Below are 20,443 nucleotides of genomic sequence, written 5' to 3' on the forward strand. Positions count from 1 at the left end.
ATGCAGAAATTTAGAAATCAGATGAACGGTTTAGTGCTGGAAAATACTTTTTGATAGATAAAAAGTGTATTTTATATACAACTATATTGATCAGACCAAAATGAGGGACAAATGAGGAGGAATGAGGGACAGAGGGACATTGCTCTAAAGCAGGGGCAGTCCCTCAAAATCAGGGACAGGTGGGAGCTATGCTACAGAACGTGTTCCATGGGGAACCAAGTTGAATGGACTGTAGTGAAAATTGGCAAAATGCAAAAAGCGCTAAAATTGCAAAGGTGTGAATCAGGCCTAAAGAAAGTCATCTAATTAGTGATTCTGCAGCAGCTGGTGTTATTCTACAGTTGTTAAAGTCTATAGTACTTTTAATCCTATTAAAATGAGTCATCTGTTAGAAGTTGCAGATTCAAAAACGGAGGAGGACTTGAAACTATCATAAAATAAAATGTATTTTTTTTTCCATTTCTAAATGTTTCTGTACAAGGATAAAAGTTGCTCAGTTTCCAAATGAAAACAGTCATAGAGTAACCAATCTATCAAATAGCCATCTGGAAGCCACGTTTTCTGGGGCCTGTGTCTCTATTTGCATACTTTCTGCAGGGAAAGGCATGTGATGAATGGACTTCTATTCAAATTCTTGACTGAGCAGGAAAGTTCATTTGAATTTAGATCAGGCACAGGAAAGCTGCAGTATGTCAGTTGTTGAGGAACTACAAAGTCCACCGTGCCTTGACAGGTGCAGATCCTAAAGAGTTCAAAGATCAAACACCTCCACTCCCTATTTAAAGTGGTATTAATATCAAAAACAAAAATGTAATATATTGTTGCTTACCAATCCTTAAACATGGTGACTGTATTTGTTTTCCTTTTGCCCCCCCCCCCCCCTTTCTTTTCAACTGATGTAACACGCTTCCTGGGTGTTTCCACTGTAGAGAAAGGAGCAATTGAGACAACCCTAAGCCTAGGTTGACACCTATGGGTTTTTTATAGTGCGTTTTGCAGTTTGCAGAAAAGCCCCTTTAACATGGTTTCTTTCCTATGGTAGAAGTTTACACCTATGTGTTTTTCAGTGAGTACGTTTTTGGAAAAGGTCAGGGACTTTTTTTCCTAAAATTTCTTTTTTTTAAATGCCCCCCCCAATCCATAGCAAAAAACGGCGCACTCCCCCAATCCATACTAGGCCCTTCATGTCTGGTATGATTTATGAGGGCAACCACGCGTCAATTTTATTAATCCATACCAGACCCTTATCCAAGCATCCAGGTCAGGAAAGGAAGGGGACGAGCGAGTGCGCCCGAACCATACCAGACTACATGCCCTCAACATAGGGGGTGCTTTGGGACAGCCCCCCCCCCCCCCGAAGCACCTTGTCCCCTTGTTGATGAGGACAAGGGCATTCTCTCAACAACCCTGGCTTGTAGTTGTGGGGGTCTGCAGGTGGGGGGCTTATCGGAATCTGGAAGCCGCCTTTAATAAGGGGGCCCCCAGATCCTGGCCTCCCCACTATGTGAATAAGCAGGGGGTAAAATAGGAAGAAATTCTGGACAGCCGCACTGCAAAAATTGCCTTTTATTCAAAAAACAGGATCAAACATACATGCCACAGCAGAGTGGACAGAAAAGCTTTATAGTGTGAAACACGTCAGATTTCCGGCCGCTCTGCTGTGATATGTATTTTTGATACTGTTTTTTAAATAAACTTTTTGGAGCGCGGCTGACCAGAATTTATTCCTATTTTATTGCTATATGCATTGCCAGCACCTGTGGCTTCTAAACTGGAGGAGAGGTTTTTATCCTATTCTTGGCTGACCTATCTGGAGCTGTGATATTCCTTTCCCTATCTTGATTTCTGGACTTTGCAAATGAGCATTGGGTACATAGCACCCCTACCCATTCACCAAAAAAAGGTGTAGTGTAAAAATGACTGTAGGCCATTTTTGACAAGTTATTTATTTAAAAAACAAAAAACAATGTCCCCTAATGTAGATCCATCCTCAATCATGATGCCCACCACCAACCTGAAAAAAGAAAAAAATGTTTGACTGCTGCAGAAAGCTTCCACTGCCATCTGACAGTTCTTTAAAGGGTAAGTTCACCTTTATCGCCACCTTACCGGACCAAAGCTTAGAAATCCCCTTGGCCTAATCTCCAAAACATCCCCTGTCAGGAGGTATATTTCAATAGGCTGTGCACACCTACTGTATGATCAGCAACAATGTTCAGGTAACTGGTTGCGGTTCGCCCGGCGGTCGGTTCGCAGCAAATTTTGTGTGTTCGCGATTCGCCAAACCGGCGGACTGTTCGTGCAGCAGACATATGTGTTTACATTGTGAAAGAACTTTGACCCATGATGACACATCCATCACGGGTTACAGGACAGCCAATTGAAACATTTCAGCACATGGACAATTGGACATTCCCCCTACCTTATAAATAGACCTGATCTGGTGGCCATTTTACATCTGTCTTTTGTCAGTGTAGGGAGAAGTTGCTGTGTGGAGCAGGGACAGACTGTAGTGACACAAATCACTAGCTATTAGGTCCACAAAAGTCCTTTTAAGCACTGGTATAGGTGTACAGTATATAGGGTTCTGGTGCACTGCTGCTGACTGCTATGCTGCTGATTGCTGAGTGCACTGCTGACCGATTCTGCAGCTGTCTTTTGTCAGTGTAGGGACAGGACGCTGTGTGGAGCAGGGACAGTCAGTTTAATCACTAGCTATTACTATTAGGTCCACAAAGGACCTTTTAAGGACTAGTATAGGTGTACAGTATATAGGGTTGTACACGTATAATATACTTTCTTTTAAATATAGAAAGCCTATTATACTTGACTGCTGAGCTGAGTGCTGACTGATTCTGCAGCTGTCTTTTATCAGTGTAGGGACTGAGGGACAGTCTGCAAATCACTAGCTACTAGATCCACAAAGGTCCTTTTAAGGACTGGTATAGGTGTACAGTATATAGGGTTCTGATGCACTGCTGCTGACTGCAGTCAGTTTAATCACTAGCTATTACTATTAGGTCCACAAAGGTCCTTTTAAGGACTGGTATAGGTGTACTATTTGGTGTGCAGTATATAGGGGTGTAATACATGTATAAAATACTTGCACATATAGAAAGCATAGTATAGTGCATTTCCACTGTGCAGCATTGTGACTGCTGAGCGGTTCTGCAGCGATACTACAAAGAGTGACAAACGCAATTTAAAAAAAAGTATTATAACTGGTGTGATAGACCAGTGGCCCCCAAAAATGACAGATTGAAGCGGGGTGTTATATACCTTCTTCCACATACATACTGCACTTCTCTGGAGACTTTTGGCAGAGGAAGAGGCAGGCCCTTCCGCAGGGGTGGTAGGGGTAGGGCAGGAGCAACAGACTCGAGCCAAAGTGGCAAATTGCAGAAGGTGCGTGCGATTACATCAAAGGATGCACCAGACTTGGTTGAGTGGCTCACTCAGCCGTACTCTTCTGCACCCTCCTCATCCTCTCGATCTGCACCCTCTTCACTCTCTGCTGCATGCACCCCCAAAGACACTACCACCAACAGTGCTCTCTATCACGGTGCTGGTGTCAGTGCTCTCTATCACGGTCCTGGTGTGGTGTCAGTGCTCTCTATCTCGGTGCTGGTGTCAGTGTTCTCTATCACGGTGCTGCTGTCAGTGCTCTCTATCACGGTGCTGGTGTCAGTGCTCTCTATCTCGGTGCTGGTGTCAGTGCTCTCTATCACGGTGCTGGTGTCAGTGCTCTCTATCACGGTCCTGGTGTGGTGTCAGTGCTCTCTATCTCGGTGCTGGTGTCAGTGTTCTCTATCACGGTGCTGCTGTCAGTGCTCTCTATCACGGTGCTGGTGTCAGTGCTCTCTATCTCGGTGCTGGTGTCAGTGCTCTCTATCACGGTGCTGGTGTCAGTGCTCTCTATCACGGTCCTGGTGTGGTGTCAGTGCTCTCTATCTCGGTGCTGGTGTCAGTGTTCTCTATCACGGTGCTGCTGTCAGTGCTCTCTATCACGGTGCTGGTGTCAGTGCTCTCTATCTCGGTGCTGGTGTCAGTGCTCTCTATCTCGGTGCTGGTGTCAGTGCTCTCTATCACGGTGCTGGTGTCAGTGCTCTCTATCACGGTCCTGGTGTGGTGCCAGTGCTCTCTATCTCGGTGCTGGTGTCAGTGTTCTCTATCACGGTGCTGCTGTCAGTGCTCTCTATCACGGTGCTGGTGTCAGTGCTCTCTATCTCGGTGCTGGTGTCAGTGCTCTCTATCACGGTGCTGGTGTCAGTGCTCTCTATCTCGGTGCTGGTGTCAGTGCTCTCTATCACGGTGCTGGTGTCAGTGCTCTCTAACACGGTGCTGGTGTGCTGTCAGTGCTCTATCTCGGTGCTGGTGTCAGTGCTCTCTATCACGGTGCTGGTGCCAGTGTTCTCTATCACGGGGCTGGTGTCAGTGCTCTCTATCACTGTGCTGGTGTCAGTGCTCTCTATCTCGGTGCTGGTGTCAGTGCTCTCTATCACAGTGCTGGTGTCAGTGCTCAGTCTCTTTCGCGGTGCTGGTTTCAGACAGATAAAAAAAGAATGCTTGTCGTTGTCGATCCCAGATTCACTTAATACTTTTGTTATGTCAGTGTCCATGTTGTGGGACTATGTGTGCACAGCTAGTAAGTATTTTGTGGCTGAAAATATGACCTGTAGGTTTTTAAGGTTTGCCTGCCATTAAAGTCAATTGAGTCTGCTGCGAACTTTGCGGTTCGTAAACTTTTGGCCGCGTTCGCGAAACGTCCCGTCGGAAGTTCGTCCATCACTAGTAACTGGTACGTGTCAAGTAACAGCCACGTGAATGGCAGGATCCAAGGTTTCCCAGCAGAACATTGCTTAAAGCATCACACTGCCTCTGCCAGCTTGCCTTCTTCTTCCCATACTGCATCCTGGTGCTATCTCATTCCCAGATAAGCGACATACACTCATCCAGCCATCCACATCAAACCAGGCCACCTCCTTTCATGGTCTGGACTCTGTGGTCCAGTTCTGTTACTCCTATGCCCATGGTAGACCCTTTTGGCTGTGGACACGGGTAGCAAGAGCACCCTGACCGGTCTGCGGCTATGTAGCCCCATATGCAACAAACTGCAATGCCCATTATTTCTACTTTCAACACATCAACTTCAGGGGTAATATCTTTGCTTGCTAACTAATATATCCCACCAACTTTCAGATGCCCTTGTAACGAGAAAATTAATGCAATTCACTTTTTCCTGTCAGTGGTCATAAAGTTGGCTGATCAATGTGTATATACACTGTATATATGCAGGTATGCTGTTATATATATAAACCAAAGGAAGGCATGAACCCAGTAACCTTTAAAGCCAAAAGAAAGTAGAGAATACCATTAAAATGTCTATTATCTGTGGTATGCATTGCCAAAGATTACATAGGATGAAGATGCAATGGGCTCCAGCTCTTCTTCCATTGGCTGTAGATACCAGCAGGACTTTGTCAGTTTGATATGAATTACAGAAGAGGTGTTGTGGCCCCATTTCAAGATAGAATGTTTTAAGAACAGTAATCTATCAGTTTTAAGGCAAAGTTCCAAAACAGAAGGAATGCTTATCCTTCACCCTCAGGGATACAGATGGAATCCCAGCAAGAACTACAGAAGAAAACTTTAGATACTTTTCTTTTACAAAAGGTTTATTAACATGTAATCCAACATATCAGGTCAGCATTTAGATGGTTAAATTGTGTAATAGGCAAACAAAAAATAAATAATAGAAAAAAGGAGACATGAGCAGTAGGATTATGCAGGTGTCAAGCGTAGCGTTGGTGAGGGGGGCTGGAGCCCAAAAAGCCCCGGGTCACGGGCATTCGCAGTTTTCTTATTAGCCCTGAGCACGAGCACCACCGCCAATCGAGGATCGATCTAATCCGAGCGCGGCCAAGTGACATGGCAGGTCCCACCTTCTGGAGCCTGCAGCGCCTATGATGGATGTCCCACTGGTCCAATGCCGGGACTGCGGGACATGTTTTAGTGTCCATCAGAAGGCTGGAATTACAATGCAGCCACCGCGCCATTGTGAGAAGATCCCCACTTGGCACTCGGGCGGGTGGCTCTCCTCTCCTGTCATGTGTCATGACTCTGGCTGCCTGGAGTGCCTGCTGTCTACTCTACAGGCGCTGGTAGGTGGCACTGATGAACACTGATGGGTGGCACTGATGGGTGGCGCTGCTGGGCATCACTGATGAGGAGGCATTCATAGTAGGCACTGACTGGCACTATTTGTGGGCACTGATCAATGTGTGGTGGGCATAAACAATCAGCGCAGACCCCCCCCCCCACCATCAGGAGAACTGGCGATCGGCTCTCCTCTACCCGCCTCTTTCAGACGCAAGTGAGGAAAAGCTGATACACGTCTCTTCCTGTTTACACTGTGATCAGCCGTGATTGGACATGGCTGATCACTTAGTAAAGACCCTCCATCGGAGGCTCTTTACTGAAATCTGTATAGAGGTGTGTCTGACTGACACGCCGCACCACTGATTGCCACGCTGCGTGCCCCCACGGGTTTGCTATAGGCCGGACAGGAAGTTGTTAAAGAGGAACTGCAGTCTGCTCACATAATTTGTAATAAAAACATCTTTGCCATTCTGAAGTTTCCCCTTCAACCACTTTGCATATTATTTTATATATACTGTGATTGTCAAATATGCTGCAGAAATCTCTCTCCACTGAGTCTGGCTGCAGCCATTTTAACTGTGGGCAGCTGAAGCTACTGCCTGTTCACTTTCTGGATTTACACAGACACACAGAGGCACGCCCCCCCAGCTCTGCAGCTTTCATTGGCCCTCTTATGACTCATTCCCCCTCCCTTCCTGGCAAACTCTCACAAGAGTGAGAGAGGGAGCTGTGCATGATGTCATAAGCCTAGGCTAATGACCAGACAAGAAACAGGAAGTGGGCTGTATACGTTATTTACTCGCAGGAAATAAATGTTTAACTATCCAAAGTTAAAACAAGGGCAGAAGATTTAATAGATGGAAAGTTGAAAAAATGAAAGGTCCGCTTTAAATCAGAGACGTGTAATGTCAAACAAAGAAGGCTAAGTATATGTAATCAGTGGCTGCCAAACTCGAATGCCTTGTACACACAGTCGGACATTTCGACCACAAAATCCATCGGATTTTTTATGACGGGTCTTGTCCTAAACTGGTGTTGAATACACACAGTCGGACAAAGTTGACGGAAAATCCGATCGTTCGGAACGTGATGACGTTCGTTTCTTTACGACGAAACTACGTTGAGGCTAGTAGCCAATAGCTTTGGTCTCATAATTTGATCTGAGCATGCGCGGCACTTTGTCCGATCGGAATTCTCTACAAACGATCGGAAAAAGTCAGATTGGATTTTTTTGTCAGAAAACTTGAGATCCTGCTCTCAAATCTGTTCCGTCTGAATTTCGGACGGAAAAAGTCCAATAGAGCCCACCCATGATCGGATTTTCCGTCAATATAATCCGATCGGACTTTTCCGTTGGAATTTCCGACCGTGTGTACAAGGCATAAGAAATTTGTCATGCGTATCTGAAAAGATGGCTGTCAACTTCTCATTCACCATGACATCGTTCATACGATTTTTGACCACCTCAAAGCTGAGAGCGGGGGGTTTCCATGCCTTTGCAATGTTTAGTTTAGTTGCAGTAGAGAGATGTTGGGCCAATTGCCATTGCCGGGCATAGCAATTCAAGGATTGGTTTGCCAAGTAGGGCTTCATAGAGGTCCCTTTTAAGGTTAACATGAAATAAGTTACGAAGAAGGGTATAGACCCTGACCCATAGCCTGCACGCCCTCGGGCATGACCTCCGAATATGTGCCATTCTTGTGAGCATCCCCGAAAGCAGAGAGGAGAGTAAGTTGGGCTAAAATGGGCCAATCTATGCAGCATGTAATACCGCCTATAAAACACTTTATAGGCATTCTCCAACATAAGAACGTTTCTCAAACACTTGGAAAGGGCTATAGTCATAATCTACTAGTCCTCTGTATCTAACTGCCTTCCCAGCTCTTTTTCCCATTGGAGATGATAGGGCCTCAAAGGAGGCTTTTTTGCAAAAATTATTGATGAATGTATCAACGATATCAGGCCTGGAGAGTGGGTCTGACTCTACATAGGCTATCAAAAGGAGTCAGAGTGTATGGGGTAGGGCGGGATTGTATTGTATTTGAGTCCCATAATCATAGAGAGTGGGCTAAACATGGCCCTATTGCAGCCAGGCGATGAATAGGAGGAAGTGACAGGTATGGGATAGGAATCGACAAGATCCATTGTGGCCCATACCCACAGCTGATATGTTTCATGGATATGGGAAAACTGAGCTATGCTTGCAGCAGTATAGTAGGCCTGCCACTTGGGGACTGAAAGGCCAACATTGATCTGTCGAGCGTACAAAACCAGTTTACTGATTCAAGGTCGGGTAGACCTAAAAACTGCAAAAGCCTAGGTTGATGTATACATTAAATCTGCGAAGGGACTAAACAGCCAAGACTAAAAATATAAAGCAATTTTGAGAGATAAGATACGAATTGCAGTTATTCTACCAAACCAGGGCAGTGGTAAATGGGACCAGGAGGACAGCATATCAGACAATCTTTTGAACAAGGATGGAAAATTGGCCTGGTACAATCCTGCATATGTTGAGCTGAGGCAGATTCCCAGATAGGGCAAAGAGGAGTACCAATCAAAGGGGAAGGTTGTTTTCAAACCCATTAATACTGGAAGAGAGAGGTTGACCGACAGAACTTTAGATTTAGAAGGGTTGACACTAGGGATGAGCTCGAACATCAGGTGTTCGCCGAACACCGAACATTATGGGGCGTTCGCGGGAAATTTGAGCGCTGCGTAACGCCCCATAATGCATTGCTGTATGATGATTGGCCAAAGCATGCATGTGACCAGCATGCTATGGCCAATAACAGCGTTCTCTGCTGAGAGAGCCATGATCGGCCAAAGTCAGGATGCCTTCGGCCAATAATGGCTCAGGGGGATTAAGTCCACGCCCCACACTATCTAAGGCTGCTTACTTAGCGGCCACGTGTAGTGTTGTTGACATGGACAGAGAGATAGCTTGAGTAAAATAAATAAATATAAATATATATATATATATATATATATGTATATGTGTGCATATATATATATATATATACGCACACATACATGTGCAATAAACTGCACGGGGGGGGGATTTGTTAGGGGAAGGAAAATGGGGGGGGGGGGAGAGAGAAAAGGAAAGCGAGACAGGGAGATAGTTGCCCAGACTCTTTCATACCAATACTTACTTACGAATGCCCGCCACCCCTAATGGAGGACCAAACCTAAGTGAGGTGCAGATAAACAATTAGATGGATTAAATTAAATAGTTTATGCTATTACTATAAAAGTGCACATCGCAAATGTAGACCCTTGGACATACAACTGAACATGTAGATATGCCCAGAAGCGTACCCATAGTTAAGATACTGGGTTATTTATGTTTTATATTTACAAAATGGTGGAAATCTCAATCCCTTCATTTATACCCCCAGGTGAAAGGACATCCAGGCAATAAATCCAGTACGTTTCTCTCACTCAAAGTTGTTTGAAACGTTCTGCTACAGAGAGTGATTTGGGGATCTGCTTGATGACCCATACTTGAAGTCCCTTGGTAGACTTTTTGTGGGCATGAGCAAAGTGTCGTGGGACACTATGTGGGTCCATAAGCCCTAGTTAAAGTCCTTGTAGGTCTTATTTTCAGGGTAAGGCTTATTTTCAGGGAAACAGGGTAGGGCTTATTTGGGGGGTAGGGCATATATTGCAGCCAACAGCGACAACCACGCTAGGTCTTATTTTAGGGGAAACAGGGTAGATGTCCCTGATTTTAAGGTCTGTCCCCATAATTGTCCCTGGTCTTTAAGGGCAGTCCCTGGTTTTATAACAATGTTCTCCAGTTCTGAAGGGTCATCCTAGGAAAATATTACTGCTTTCCAGGTCCATACTAGGGTTTTGAAGAGTTGTCCTAATTACTGTTCCTGTTTTGTGCCGTGCCATCATGAGTCCCTGGTCTTCAAAGGTCACCCTTGTAAATGCAAGCTGCTTGCTGTGAGGGCACTGTACAGGAGGGAGGGGCCAGGAGTGACGGCGAGGGACCCGAGAAGAGGAGGTTTGGGGCAAAGACTACATTTAATATCACTTTAAAATATAACTAAAGAAAAAAATATTTTATAGTTTTGGATATAGTGGAGAGGGGTTAGAAAGCCCGACAGGTTTTTGTTACAGTTCCCGCTAGGAAGATTCAGCCTATTTATCTTGGTTTATCGTTAATAATAATTCAGAGTAAATAAAAATACAAATGTTCTGTTTGGAAATTTTCCATTGGGGACACTAGTTTTGGTGACAACCGGATATTCCCTCACTCTTACTTCTTATTTTTGCTATGGGACAGGAAGTGAAACGAAATTTACCCGACAGGGACAAAGATGCAAAATAAAAAATGACAAAGGTTATAACACTTCCTTACTCTATTCAAAATATAAAAAAAGAACAACATTTAGCCTTTAGTGTGACTTTATCAGGCCCTCACTATCGCATTTACAGCCCCGTTTAACGTCAGAGCTCCTGCGGCGCCATTACGCCGATGACGTCACCCACGTGACATTCCGACTCCCAGCCTGCCTGCCCTTCCTTCTGCCGGGGTCCTCAGAGGAAGAAGGGCCTCCGGATGAGCTGCCCCGTGAAGCGCCTGCGTTTGAAAAGCAGTCGGAAGCGCCCGGGGCGGACACGAATCCTTCCTGAAGTAGTCGGTAGCGTGTGACGTGACTCGGCGGCGGTGCGAGGGTTGGATTTCGCGTGCGGCGGCACGCGGTTAGGTGAGACGTTGCAGACAGGCGGGAGGAGGGGCAGCTAGTACGTACTCCAGCTTGTTGTGACGGGAGAAGCCGGACAAGGAAGAGGGTGACCGGGGCCCGACCGAGCCCACTGCCAGCGCCACCATGCCGCTCTTCGGCGCCAACCCCTTCGAGCAGGATGTGGGTGAGTGTGGAGGGAGGACATGGAGGGGTGCCCGGGCAGCTGCCTGCACTGTGTCAGCTGGAGCTCATTTCCAGGGACCACCCGGGACTGTACAGTGTGTCCCCCCTAATGTCATCCCAGGAAATGTCCCCATTAATGGCCTGGACTGTCAGCCACTGTCCCTATAAATATGCCGGATCTTCAAGGCTTGTCCCCATAAATATCCTGCATCTATTCTGGTCTTCAAGGGTAATCCCCATAACTGTCCCTGGTTTTATAAGATAGTCCCTGTGCTTCAAGGGTAATCCCCCATAAATGTCCCTGGTTTTATAAGACAGTCCTCATAATAGTCCATGTGCTTCAAGGGTTGTCCTCATAAATGGCCCTGGTTTTATCGGGTTGTTCCCCGTTTCAAAGGAGCTTCCCAAGAAAATGTTCCTGATTTTTCGAAGGGCCATCTTAAGGACTTGGAGGATCATCATCACCGTTGCCAGGTTTTAAAGTGCCGTGCCGATATAAGTCCCAGATCATGAAGGACCATCCCTATAAAATGTCTCTTGGTTTTCAAATGGTGCCCCAATGAATTTCCCTGGGTCCGAAGGCTCATCCCAGGAAATGTTCCTGGTTTTTAAAGGCCAAAACATCTATGGTATTCAAGATTGTCCCCAAAGATGTCCATAATTTTTAAGGTCTGTCCCCATAATTGTCTTAATGGGCAGTTCTTGGTTTAATAAGGCAACTCCCTATTTTTAAAGGGTCATCCCAGGAAAATGTTCCTGCTTTCCAAGGCCATACTAGGGTTTTGATGAGTTATCCTAATCGCTGTTCCTGTTTTGTGCTGTGCCAATTTGAGTTCTTGGTCTTCAAGGTTCAGCCTATAACTGTCCCTGGTTTTCAAGGGATATCTGTGACTATCCCTGGCTTTCAAGGACGTTACCCATAAATGTGCTGGATTTTCAGTGACCGTTCCCATAAATGTCCCTGATTTCAAAGAACTGTTCCTGGTTTGGAAGGGTTGTCCCCATAAATGTTTTTTGATGTCAAAGACTGTGCCCTTTAGGTATTCATGATTTTCGAGGACTGTCCCTATAAATATTCTGGATTTTCAAGGGATTTCTCCATAGATATCCTGGATTTATAGTACCATCCCTGGATTTTTAGGTCAATTCCTGTAAATGTCCCTGGTTTTATAAGATTCTCCCCTGGCTTTAAAGGGTCATCCAAGGGGAAAGTTTCTGCTTTCCAGGGCCTTACTGGGGTTTTGAAGGGATGTCTTTATCGCTGTTCCTGTTTTATGCCATTCCAATTTGAGTCCCTGGTCTTCAATGGCCATCCCCATAAATGTCTTTAGTTTTCAATGGATGTCCCCATCAACGTCCCGGGTTTTTGGGGGATGTCCCCATCAACGTCCCGGGTTTTTGGGGGATGTCCCCATCAACGTCCCCGGGGTTTCGGGGGATGCCCCCATCAACGTCCCCGGGGTTTCGGGGGATGCCCCCATCAACGTCCCCGGGGTTTCGGGGGATGCCCCCATCAACGTCCCCGGGGTTTCGGGGGATGCCCCCATCAACGTCCCCGGGGTTTCGGGGGATGCCCCCATCAACGTCCCCGGGGTTTCGGGGGATGCCCCCATCAACGTCCCCGGGGTTTCGGGGGATGCCCCCATCAACGTCCCCGGGGTTTCGGGGGATGCCCCCATCAACGTCCCCGGGGTTTCGGGGGATGCCCCCATCAACGTCCCGGGTTTTTTTAAGGGATCAACCCAGGAAAGTTCCTGTTTTTATTTTATTTTTTTATGGGCCTCCTAGCCAATATCTCTGGTTTTCAAGGAGTGTCCCCATAGATGTCCCTGATTTTATAAGAATGTTCCCCAGTTTTGAAGGGTCATCCTTAGAAAATGTTACTGCTTTCCAGGTCCATACTAGGGTTTTGAAGAGTTGTCCTAATTACTGTTCCTGTTTTGTGCCATTATGAGTTCCTGGTCTTCAAAGGTCATCCCTCTAAATGTCCCTTTTTTTCAAGGGATGTCTTTTGTGAATGTCCCTGGTTATCAAGGACCTTCCCCATAAATCTTGGATTTTCATGAACCCATAAATGTCCCTGGGTTCAAATAGTCATCACTTTTCTAGGGCCAGCCTAAGAAATGTTCCTGGTTTGGAAGGGTTGTCCCCAAAAATGTTGTTTGGGTTTTTAAACACTATCTCCATAGGTATCCATGATTTTCAGGGACTGTCCCTATAAATATTCTGGGCTTTTAAAGGGATGTCCCCATAGATATCCTGGTTTTATAGGGGCATCCCTATAACTGTCCCTGGTTTTATATGGCTGTTCTAGTGGCCCCGGCTTCGAAAGGTTCATCCCAGAAAATGTTCCTGTTTTCTAGGGTTTTGAAGGTTTGTCTTCATTGCTGTTCCTGGTTTTTAAGTGCCGTGCCAATATGGACGCCTGATCTACAAGGGACGTTCTTCATAAATCTGTTTTTCAAATGGTGCCCCCATAATGCTCCAGGGTTTGAAGGGCCGTCCTAGGAAATTTCTCTGGCTTTCAAGGATTGTATCCCTGTTTCAAGAGCCTTCCCCATAAATAAACATCTCTGGTGTCCCTAGATTTCAAGGGTCATACCCAGAAATGTTCCTGCATTTTATGGACTTTCTCTATAATTGTCCGTGGATTTAAAAGGCAGTTCCCTTGGTTTGATAGGTCTTCCTAGGAAAATGTTTCTGCTTTCCAATGTCATACTAGGGTTTTGTCCTCATCACTGTTCCTATTTTGACGTGTCGTGCTGATATGAGCGCCTGGTTTTCCTGGGCTTTTCCCATAAATGTCCCAGGCTTTCAAGGACTGGCCCTATAAATAAAGCTGCTTTTTCAAGGGTCACTATAATGTCCCTGATTGTCTCCAGAAATGTCCTTGGTTTTCAAAGGTCTCCATGATTTTCAAGAGCTGTCCCCAGTTTTCAAAGGATGTCCCTTTTTAAATATCTCCCTGGATTTCAAATGTCTGCCTTTCAAGAGCTGTCCCCATCCCTGTTTTCAAGGACTGTCTCCATAAATGTCCCTGGTTATCTAGGTTGTTCCCCATAAATATCTTTTGGGTTTTCTACATCTGTTCCTTTTTAAGACCCCTTTCACTCTGGGGCGGTGTGGGCATTAGTGGTAAAGTGTCACTAGTTTTAGCAGCCCTATTTTTAGCGGCGCTTTACCACTTTAACACCTGCTAGTGATCGAGGAAAGGGTTAATAGCGCCCACGTTGGGCTTTGAAGCCACTTCGGCAGCGCCGCCCATTCATTTCAATGGGCAGGGGTGGTGGAGGAGTTGTGTACACACCACTCCCCCACCGCCCCAAAGATGCTGCTTTCAGGACTTTTACACTGGGGTGGCTTGAGAGGCGCTTTTCAGGCACCTATTTTTAGCACTAAAACGCCTGAAAAGTGCCCCAGTGTGAACGGTGTCTAAATGTTCCTGAGTTCGAAGGGTCATCCCAGGAATTGTTCCTGTTTTTCTAGGGCCATCCTAGGAAATGACCATGGATTTAAAGAGTTTTCCCCAGAAATTTCCAGAGCTTTCAAAGATTGTCCCCATAGGTATGTAAACCCTTACAAACCACTTTGACCTACAGGTAAGCCTAGATTAAGGCTTACCTGTAGGTCCAAGCAATATCTCCTAAACCTATATGGTTTAGGAGATATTTGCCCGAAAACGGGCACCGCTGTCTACGGCGCATGCGCCGTAGACAGCGGCGCGCAGGCGCACTGAGCGCGGCATTTCCAAGAATGGAGCTGCCGTGCGTGTCGACTCCTGTGCGCATGCGCGGGAGTGACGTCATCGCGGCTTCGCCGAATGACAGCGGCGGAGCTGCAAGACCCCACCAACAAGATGGATGCGGTGGACTACAGTGGACAGCGGCGACTTCGCTGGCTCCTGTGTCAGGTAAGTGACACATAATGGACTACTATGCGATGCATAGTAGTCCATTATGCTTTACCTTTGCAGGGAATGAAAGAGGAAGTAAACTCCATCAGGGTTTACTTCCTCTTTAAGGGCCTTCTCCCATAAATGTTCCTGGTTTTCAAAGGATGTCCCTAGATTTCAAGGGCCCCATCCCTGTAAATGATTTTTAGAAGATCTGTAAAGAGTGGACCAAAATCCCTCCTGAGATGTGTGCAAACCTGGTCACCAACTACAAGAAACATCTTACCTCTGTGCATGCCAACAAGGGTTTCTCCACCAAGTCGTGTTTTTGTTTGGGGATCAAATACTTATTTTACTCACTGAACTGCAAATTAATTTATAACATTTGTTTTAATGGTGCTTTTTCTGGATTTTTGGTTGATATTCTGTCGCTGTCATTTAAAATACACCTATGAGAACAATTATAGATCCTTCATTTCTTTGTAAGTGGGCAAACCTACAAAATCTGCAGGGGCTCAAATAATAATTTTTCCCACGGTATGTTCCTGGTTTTAATGGACCGTGCCTATCTGTATACCTGGTTTTCAGTTATTGTCCCCATAGGTTTTCAAGGCCATCCTCATTAAGGTCTCTGGTTTTCAAGAGATGTCCCTAGTTTCTAAGAGCCCCCTCCATAAATATCTTGGATTTTCAAGGACCATCCCTATAAATGTCATATTCACCATAGAAGGGAAACAGCCAGCTGGGTCTGTCCTAATGGAACAGGCTTCCTAATGGATAAGGAATATTCATTAAAGGGTGGCCAAATAATTGTAGAGCCAGCGAGCAACTTAAAGTGAAACTTCATTTTTATTAGAAAAATGACCTGTGTTACAAGCATTCTATTAAACTTTATTGGCGATCCTCGCCTGTTTCTGTTCTGTAGATATTGAGAAGGGCATTTTGAATGTGAGTGAACTGCTAAGTGAGGGGAGTCTGCCTTTATTATAATGGACATTTTAAGAGACAATGAGGTGATGTATGATACCAGAGAATAAACTAATGTTGCAGATAATCTAAAGGGCATTGATGAACATACAACAGACTGCTTAATTCCTTCAGCCCCGGAAGGATTTACCCCCTTCCTGACTAGCAGTGTTCATTTTGGCAGCAAATTTTGATTTTGTTTTAGTCTCATTTTATTCTTCTGCAATTGTTTTAGGCAAATTTTGTCAACTAAATCTCTAGTACATTTTAGTCTACTAAAATGCCCTACGTTTTTAGTCGACTAAAATCTCCAGTATTTTTTAGTCGACTAAAACTCATTTTAGTCATCTAAAATCGAAATGGGTGTAATTCAATTGAAATGCATTAGTTAACAATTCTCTACAATTTGCAAACTCATTTATATACTGCTGGAGTGAAAAATCTAATGTTAATTTTGAAGTTAAATTTTTATTTAGTTTTAGTCATAGTCTTTTGACTAAAATGCCATTTTTTAGTTTGTCATTTTAGTTGTTTTAGTCAACTAAAATAATATTCATTTAGTCAACAAAATTAACACTGCTGACCAGAGCAGTTTTTGCGTTTTGGCACTGCGTCGCTCTGCGGTTTTTTATTTTTGCTCTATAAACAAAAAAGAGCGACAATTTTGGAAAAAAACGCAATATTTTTTACTTTTTGCTATAATAAATATCCCCAAAAATATATTAAAACACATTTTTTTCCCTCAGTTTAGGCCAATATGTATTCTTCTACATATTTTTGGTGTGTAAAAAAAAAAAAAAAAAAAAAAAAAAAAGGTATATATTGATTGGTTTGTGCAAAATTTATAGCATCTACAAAATAGGGGATCGATTTATGGTAATAGTGGCAATCTGCAATTTTTTATTTTTATTTTTTTGGGACTGCGACATTATGGCGGACACTTTTGACACTATTTTGGGACCATTGTCATTTATACAGCGATCAGTGCTATAAAAACGTACTGATTACTGTGTAAATGACACTGGCAGTGAATGGGTTAACCACTAGGGGGCGTTAAAGGGGTTTAGTGTGTCCTAGGGAGTGATTCTAGCTGTAGGGGGGCTACACCTCACATGACGGCAATCACTGCTCTTGATGACAGAGAGCAGTGATCTGTCCTGTCATTAGGCAGAATGGATAAATGCTTTGTTTACAAAAGAATCTCCCCATTCTTCCTCTCAGTGAGACGATCGTGGGCACCCGGCAGATATCGAGTCCATTGGGCCCGCGGTCACGCGCCCGCAGCACCGCCTCTTAAAGGGTATGTACCTGTATGCCCTTTTGCCCACCAGTGCCATTCTTCCGACGTAAATCGGCATGCGCTGGTTGGCAAGCGGTTAAAGCTGTGACTGGCTCTACTTATATTTTGCTTTTTCTAGTTCCTCCTTTACTTCCTCATCAACATGTCAAGGAAATGTTTAAATAAAATCCTTCAGTTTTCATTCAATTCCTTACCTTAGTCCCAGTGAGGTAATCAGGGTTATGTACATAGTTTACTGAATACATCACAGCACCCTCCCTCCCTCGGTACTCCTCCTGAGCCCTCAGGCTGGCTCTTGGGAGGCTCTCTAGGTGGCGCTCACAAGTGATACTGAGCCTCCATGACTGAATAGACTGAATAGACGTAAAGGAGCTCCAGGCTCATTCAGAAGAAGAAGGAAAAAATGTCAGCGGCTACAAATACTGTACCTAATAATATGTAATGTCAGAACTCTTACCTGTCCAGGGATCCCACAATGTCCTCACCCAAGCCGATTCTTCAATTGCCTTCAGGTTCAGGCATCGGCATCTATAGTAAAGGAAACATGAAGTGAAGCCTTGTGGCTTTACAGCCTGTTACCTACTGCGCATGCACAAGTTGCGCTGTGCCTTGAGAATGGTCCTGTAGTCTTCTGAGACCCGTGATGTGTCCCAGAAGACTGTGGGGGAAGGAGGGGGGCTGAACTTCCTGCTCAGTTTGTTCCGGTACAAAAAAGTGCCAAATGTGGCAGTGGAGAGAGTGCAGACCTTTTGGGTTTTGATCCAATGAATGAAGAGAGTTGGTCAGGGGCAGTAAGACTGCAGGGAAAGGGCTAGATCATGGGTGCCCAACTGGTGGCTCAAGGAGTCCTCTGATGTAGCCCCCACCTCCTGCTCTGGGATGGTGGGTCAGTAAGCTCAGATCACGTGTTGCCGACCCACCATCCCAGAGCATCAAGGTTATTGATGGAGCTGGTGGTAGAGGAAGCAGAGCCGCATTGGCCGCTTCCTCTAAAGCGCTGGCTCCTGTCCCAGGCGGAGTGATACCAAATGCACTCCACCTGGCACAGCACGACTACAGCCTGTAGATCAAAAAGAGGATAAAATGAAAACTTTTATAAAAAAAGGTCATTGTATATACCCTTCATAGTTTAGCAATGGGGCATCATATCTCTGTTATCAGTTCTGCATTGGTTATTGGGCTGCTTTCAAACTGATTGTCAGGTGCAGCTCAGTACACCTGCCGGGTTAGCTGAACTGAGCCATAGACTTCTATTACATCCTGCAGGTATTGCACCACACCTGCGAGATATACAGTGAGGATGAAAAGTATTCAGGCCCCCTTAAAATTTTCACTCTGTTATATTGCAGCTATTTGCTAAAATCATTTAAGTTCATTTTTGTTTTCCTTTTTTTTTTTTTTTTTCCTTTTTGACAGAAAAACACAGGATTGTTGAAATTTTTTGCAGATTTATTAAAAAAGAAAAACTGAAATATGACATGGTCCTAAGTATTCAGACCCTTTGCTCAGTATTTAGTAGAAGCCCCCTTTTGATCTAATACAGCCATCAGTCTTTTTGGGAAAGATGCAACAAGTTTTTCACACCTGGATTTGAGGATCCTCTGCCATTCCTCCTTGCAGATCCTCTCCAGTTCTGTCGGGATGGGTGGTAAACGTTGGTGGACAGCCATTTGTAGGGCTCTCCAGAGATGCTCAATTGGGTTTAAGGCTGTATTCACACCTATGCAGTTTTAGCGCTTTTTGCAGATTTGCACTACAGTCCATTTACCATGGTTTCCTATGGAACACGTTATGTTGTGCAAATCTGAAAAATGTAAAAAGCGCTAAAAATGCCATAGGTGTGAATCCAGCCTAAGTCGGGGATCTGGCTGGGCTATTCAAGAACAGTCACTGAGTTTTTGTGAAGCCAGTCCTTCATTATTTTAGCTGTGTGCTTAGGGTCATGGTCTTGTTGGAAGGTAAACCTTCGGCCCAGTCTGAGGTCCTGAGCACTCTGGAGAAGGTTTTCATCCAGGATATACCCTGTACTTGGCCGCATTCATCTTTCCCTCGATTGCAATCAGTCGTCCTGTCCCTGCAGCTGAAAAACGCCACCACCATGTTTCACTTTTGGGACTGTATTGGACGGGTGATGAGCAGTGCCTGTCTTTTTTTTTTTTTCCCCCGCAACATATCCCGCTTTGAATTAATGCCAAAAAGTTCTATCTTGGTCTCATCGGACCAAAGAATCTTAATTCTCACCATCTTGGAGTCCTTCAGGTGTTTATTTTTATTTTATTTTTTGCAAACTCCATGCAGGCTTTCATGTGTCTTGCACTGAGGAGAGGCTTCCGTCAGGCCACTCTGCCATAAAGCCCCGACTGGTGGAGGGTTGCAGTGATGGTTGACTTTCTCCCATCTCCCGATTGCATCTCTGGAGCTCAGCTACAGTGATCTTTGGATTCTTCTTTATCTCTCTCACCAAGGCTCTGTGAGCTGTAAGGTCTTATATAGACAGGTGTGTGGCTTTCCTAATCAAGTCCAATCAGTATAATCAAACACCGCTGAACTTGAAGGTGTAGAACCATCTCAAGGATGATCAGAAGAAATGTACAGCACCTGAATTAAATGAGTGTCACAACAAAGGGTCTGAATACTTAGGAGCATGGGATATTTCAGTTTTTCATTTTTAATAAATCTGCAAAAATGTCAATTGTGTTATTCTGTCAATATGGGGTGCTGTGTGTACATTAATGAGGGAAAAAATTAACTTAAATGATTTTAGCAAATGGCTGCAATATAACAGAGTGAAAAATTTAAGGGGGGCTGAATACTTTCTGTCCCCACTGTAATAGAAGTCCATGGCAAAGCACAGCTTACCCGCAGGAAAGCCGCAGGTGCGCTGAGCTGCACCCGCTGTGCGGGTAAATCACAGCATCAGTGTGAAAGCAGCCTTATAGGGGGCTCAGGAAAGTAAGGGCTTGTTTACATTTGCGGTTTGGGGGCAGTAAAACCCCATAGTTCATTGTGGCCCTTGACCGGTTACCAAATCGCTTAAGTGGCCCTCACTCTTGAAAAGGTTGAGCCCCCCTGGGCTAGATGATTCTGGATGTCCTCCAGCCAGGAGGGCTTTGTCTTCTGCTTCTTATGCACACTGTGAGAGGGCATGAGGATTCTGGGAAAGGTTTTGCTTTGTTTTAAAAAAAAAAAAAAGTTTTATTTATTTTTTATCCTAGCAGGCTGTGTAAAGAATTGAAATGGTAT

At 44.9% G+C, this 20,443-nt stretch overlaps 1 protein-coding gene across 1 annotated transcript in view; it reads left to right on the forward strand.

The window, feature by feature from the left end:
- The first annotated feature begins 10,721 nt into the window (after positions 1 to 10,721).
- The window catches only part of STAM2 (signal transducing adaptor molecule 2), a 59,658-nt gene continuing 49,936 nt past the window's right edge, over positions 10,722 to 20,443 (forward strand). Inside the window, exon 1 of the mRNA XM_077447684.1 lies at positions 10,722 to 11,043. Coding sequence (XP_077303810.1) covers positions 11,004 to 11,043 — 40 coding nt within the window. The 5' untranslated portion in view covers positions 10,722 to 11,003. The remainder of the gene's footprint in view (positions 11,044 to 20,443) is intronic.

The sequence above is a fragment of the Lithobates pipiens genome, unplaced genomic scaffold (genome assembly GCF_037356315.1).
Source record: "Lithobates pipiens isolate NorthernLeopardFrog02 unplaced genomic scaffold, aLitPip1_a1.2 Scaffold_22, whole genome shotgun sequence".
Lineage (NCBI taxonomy): Eukaryota > Metazoa > Chordata > Amphibia > Anura > Ranidae > Lithobates > Lithobates pipiens.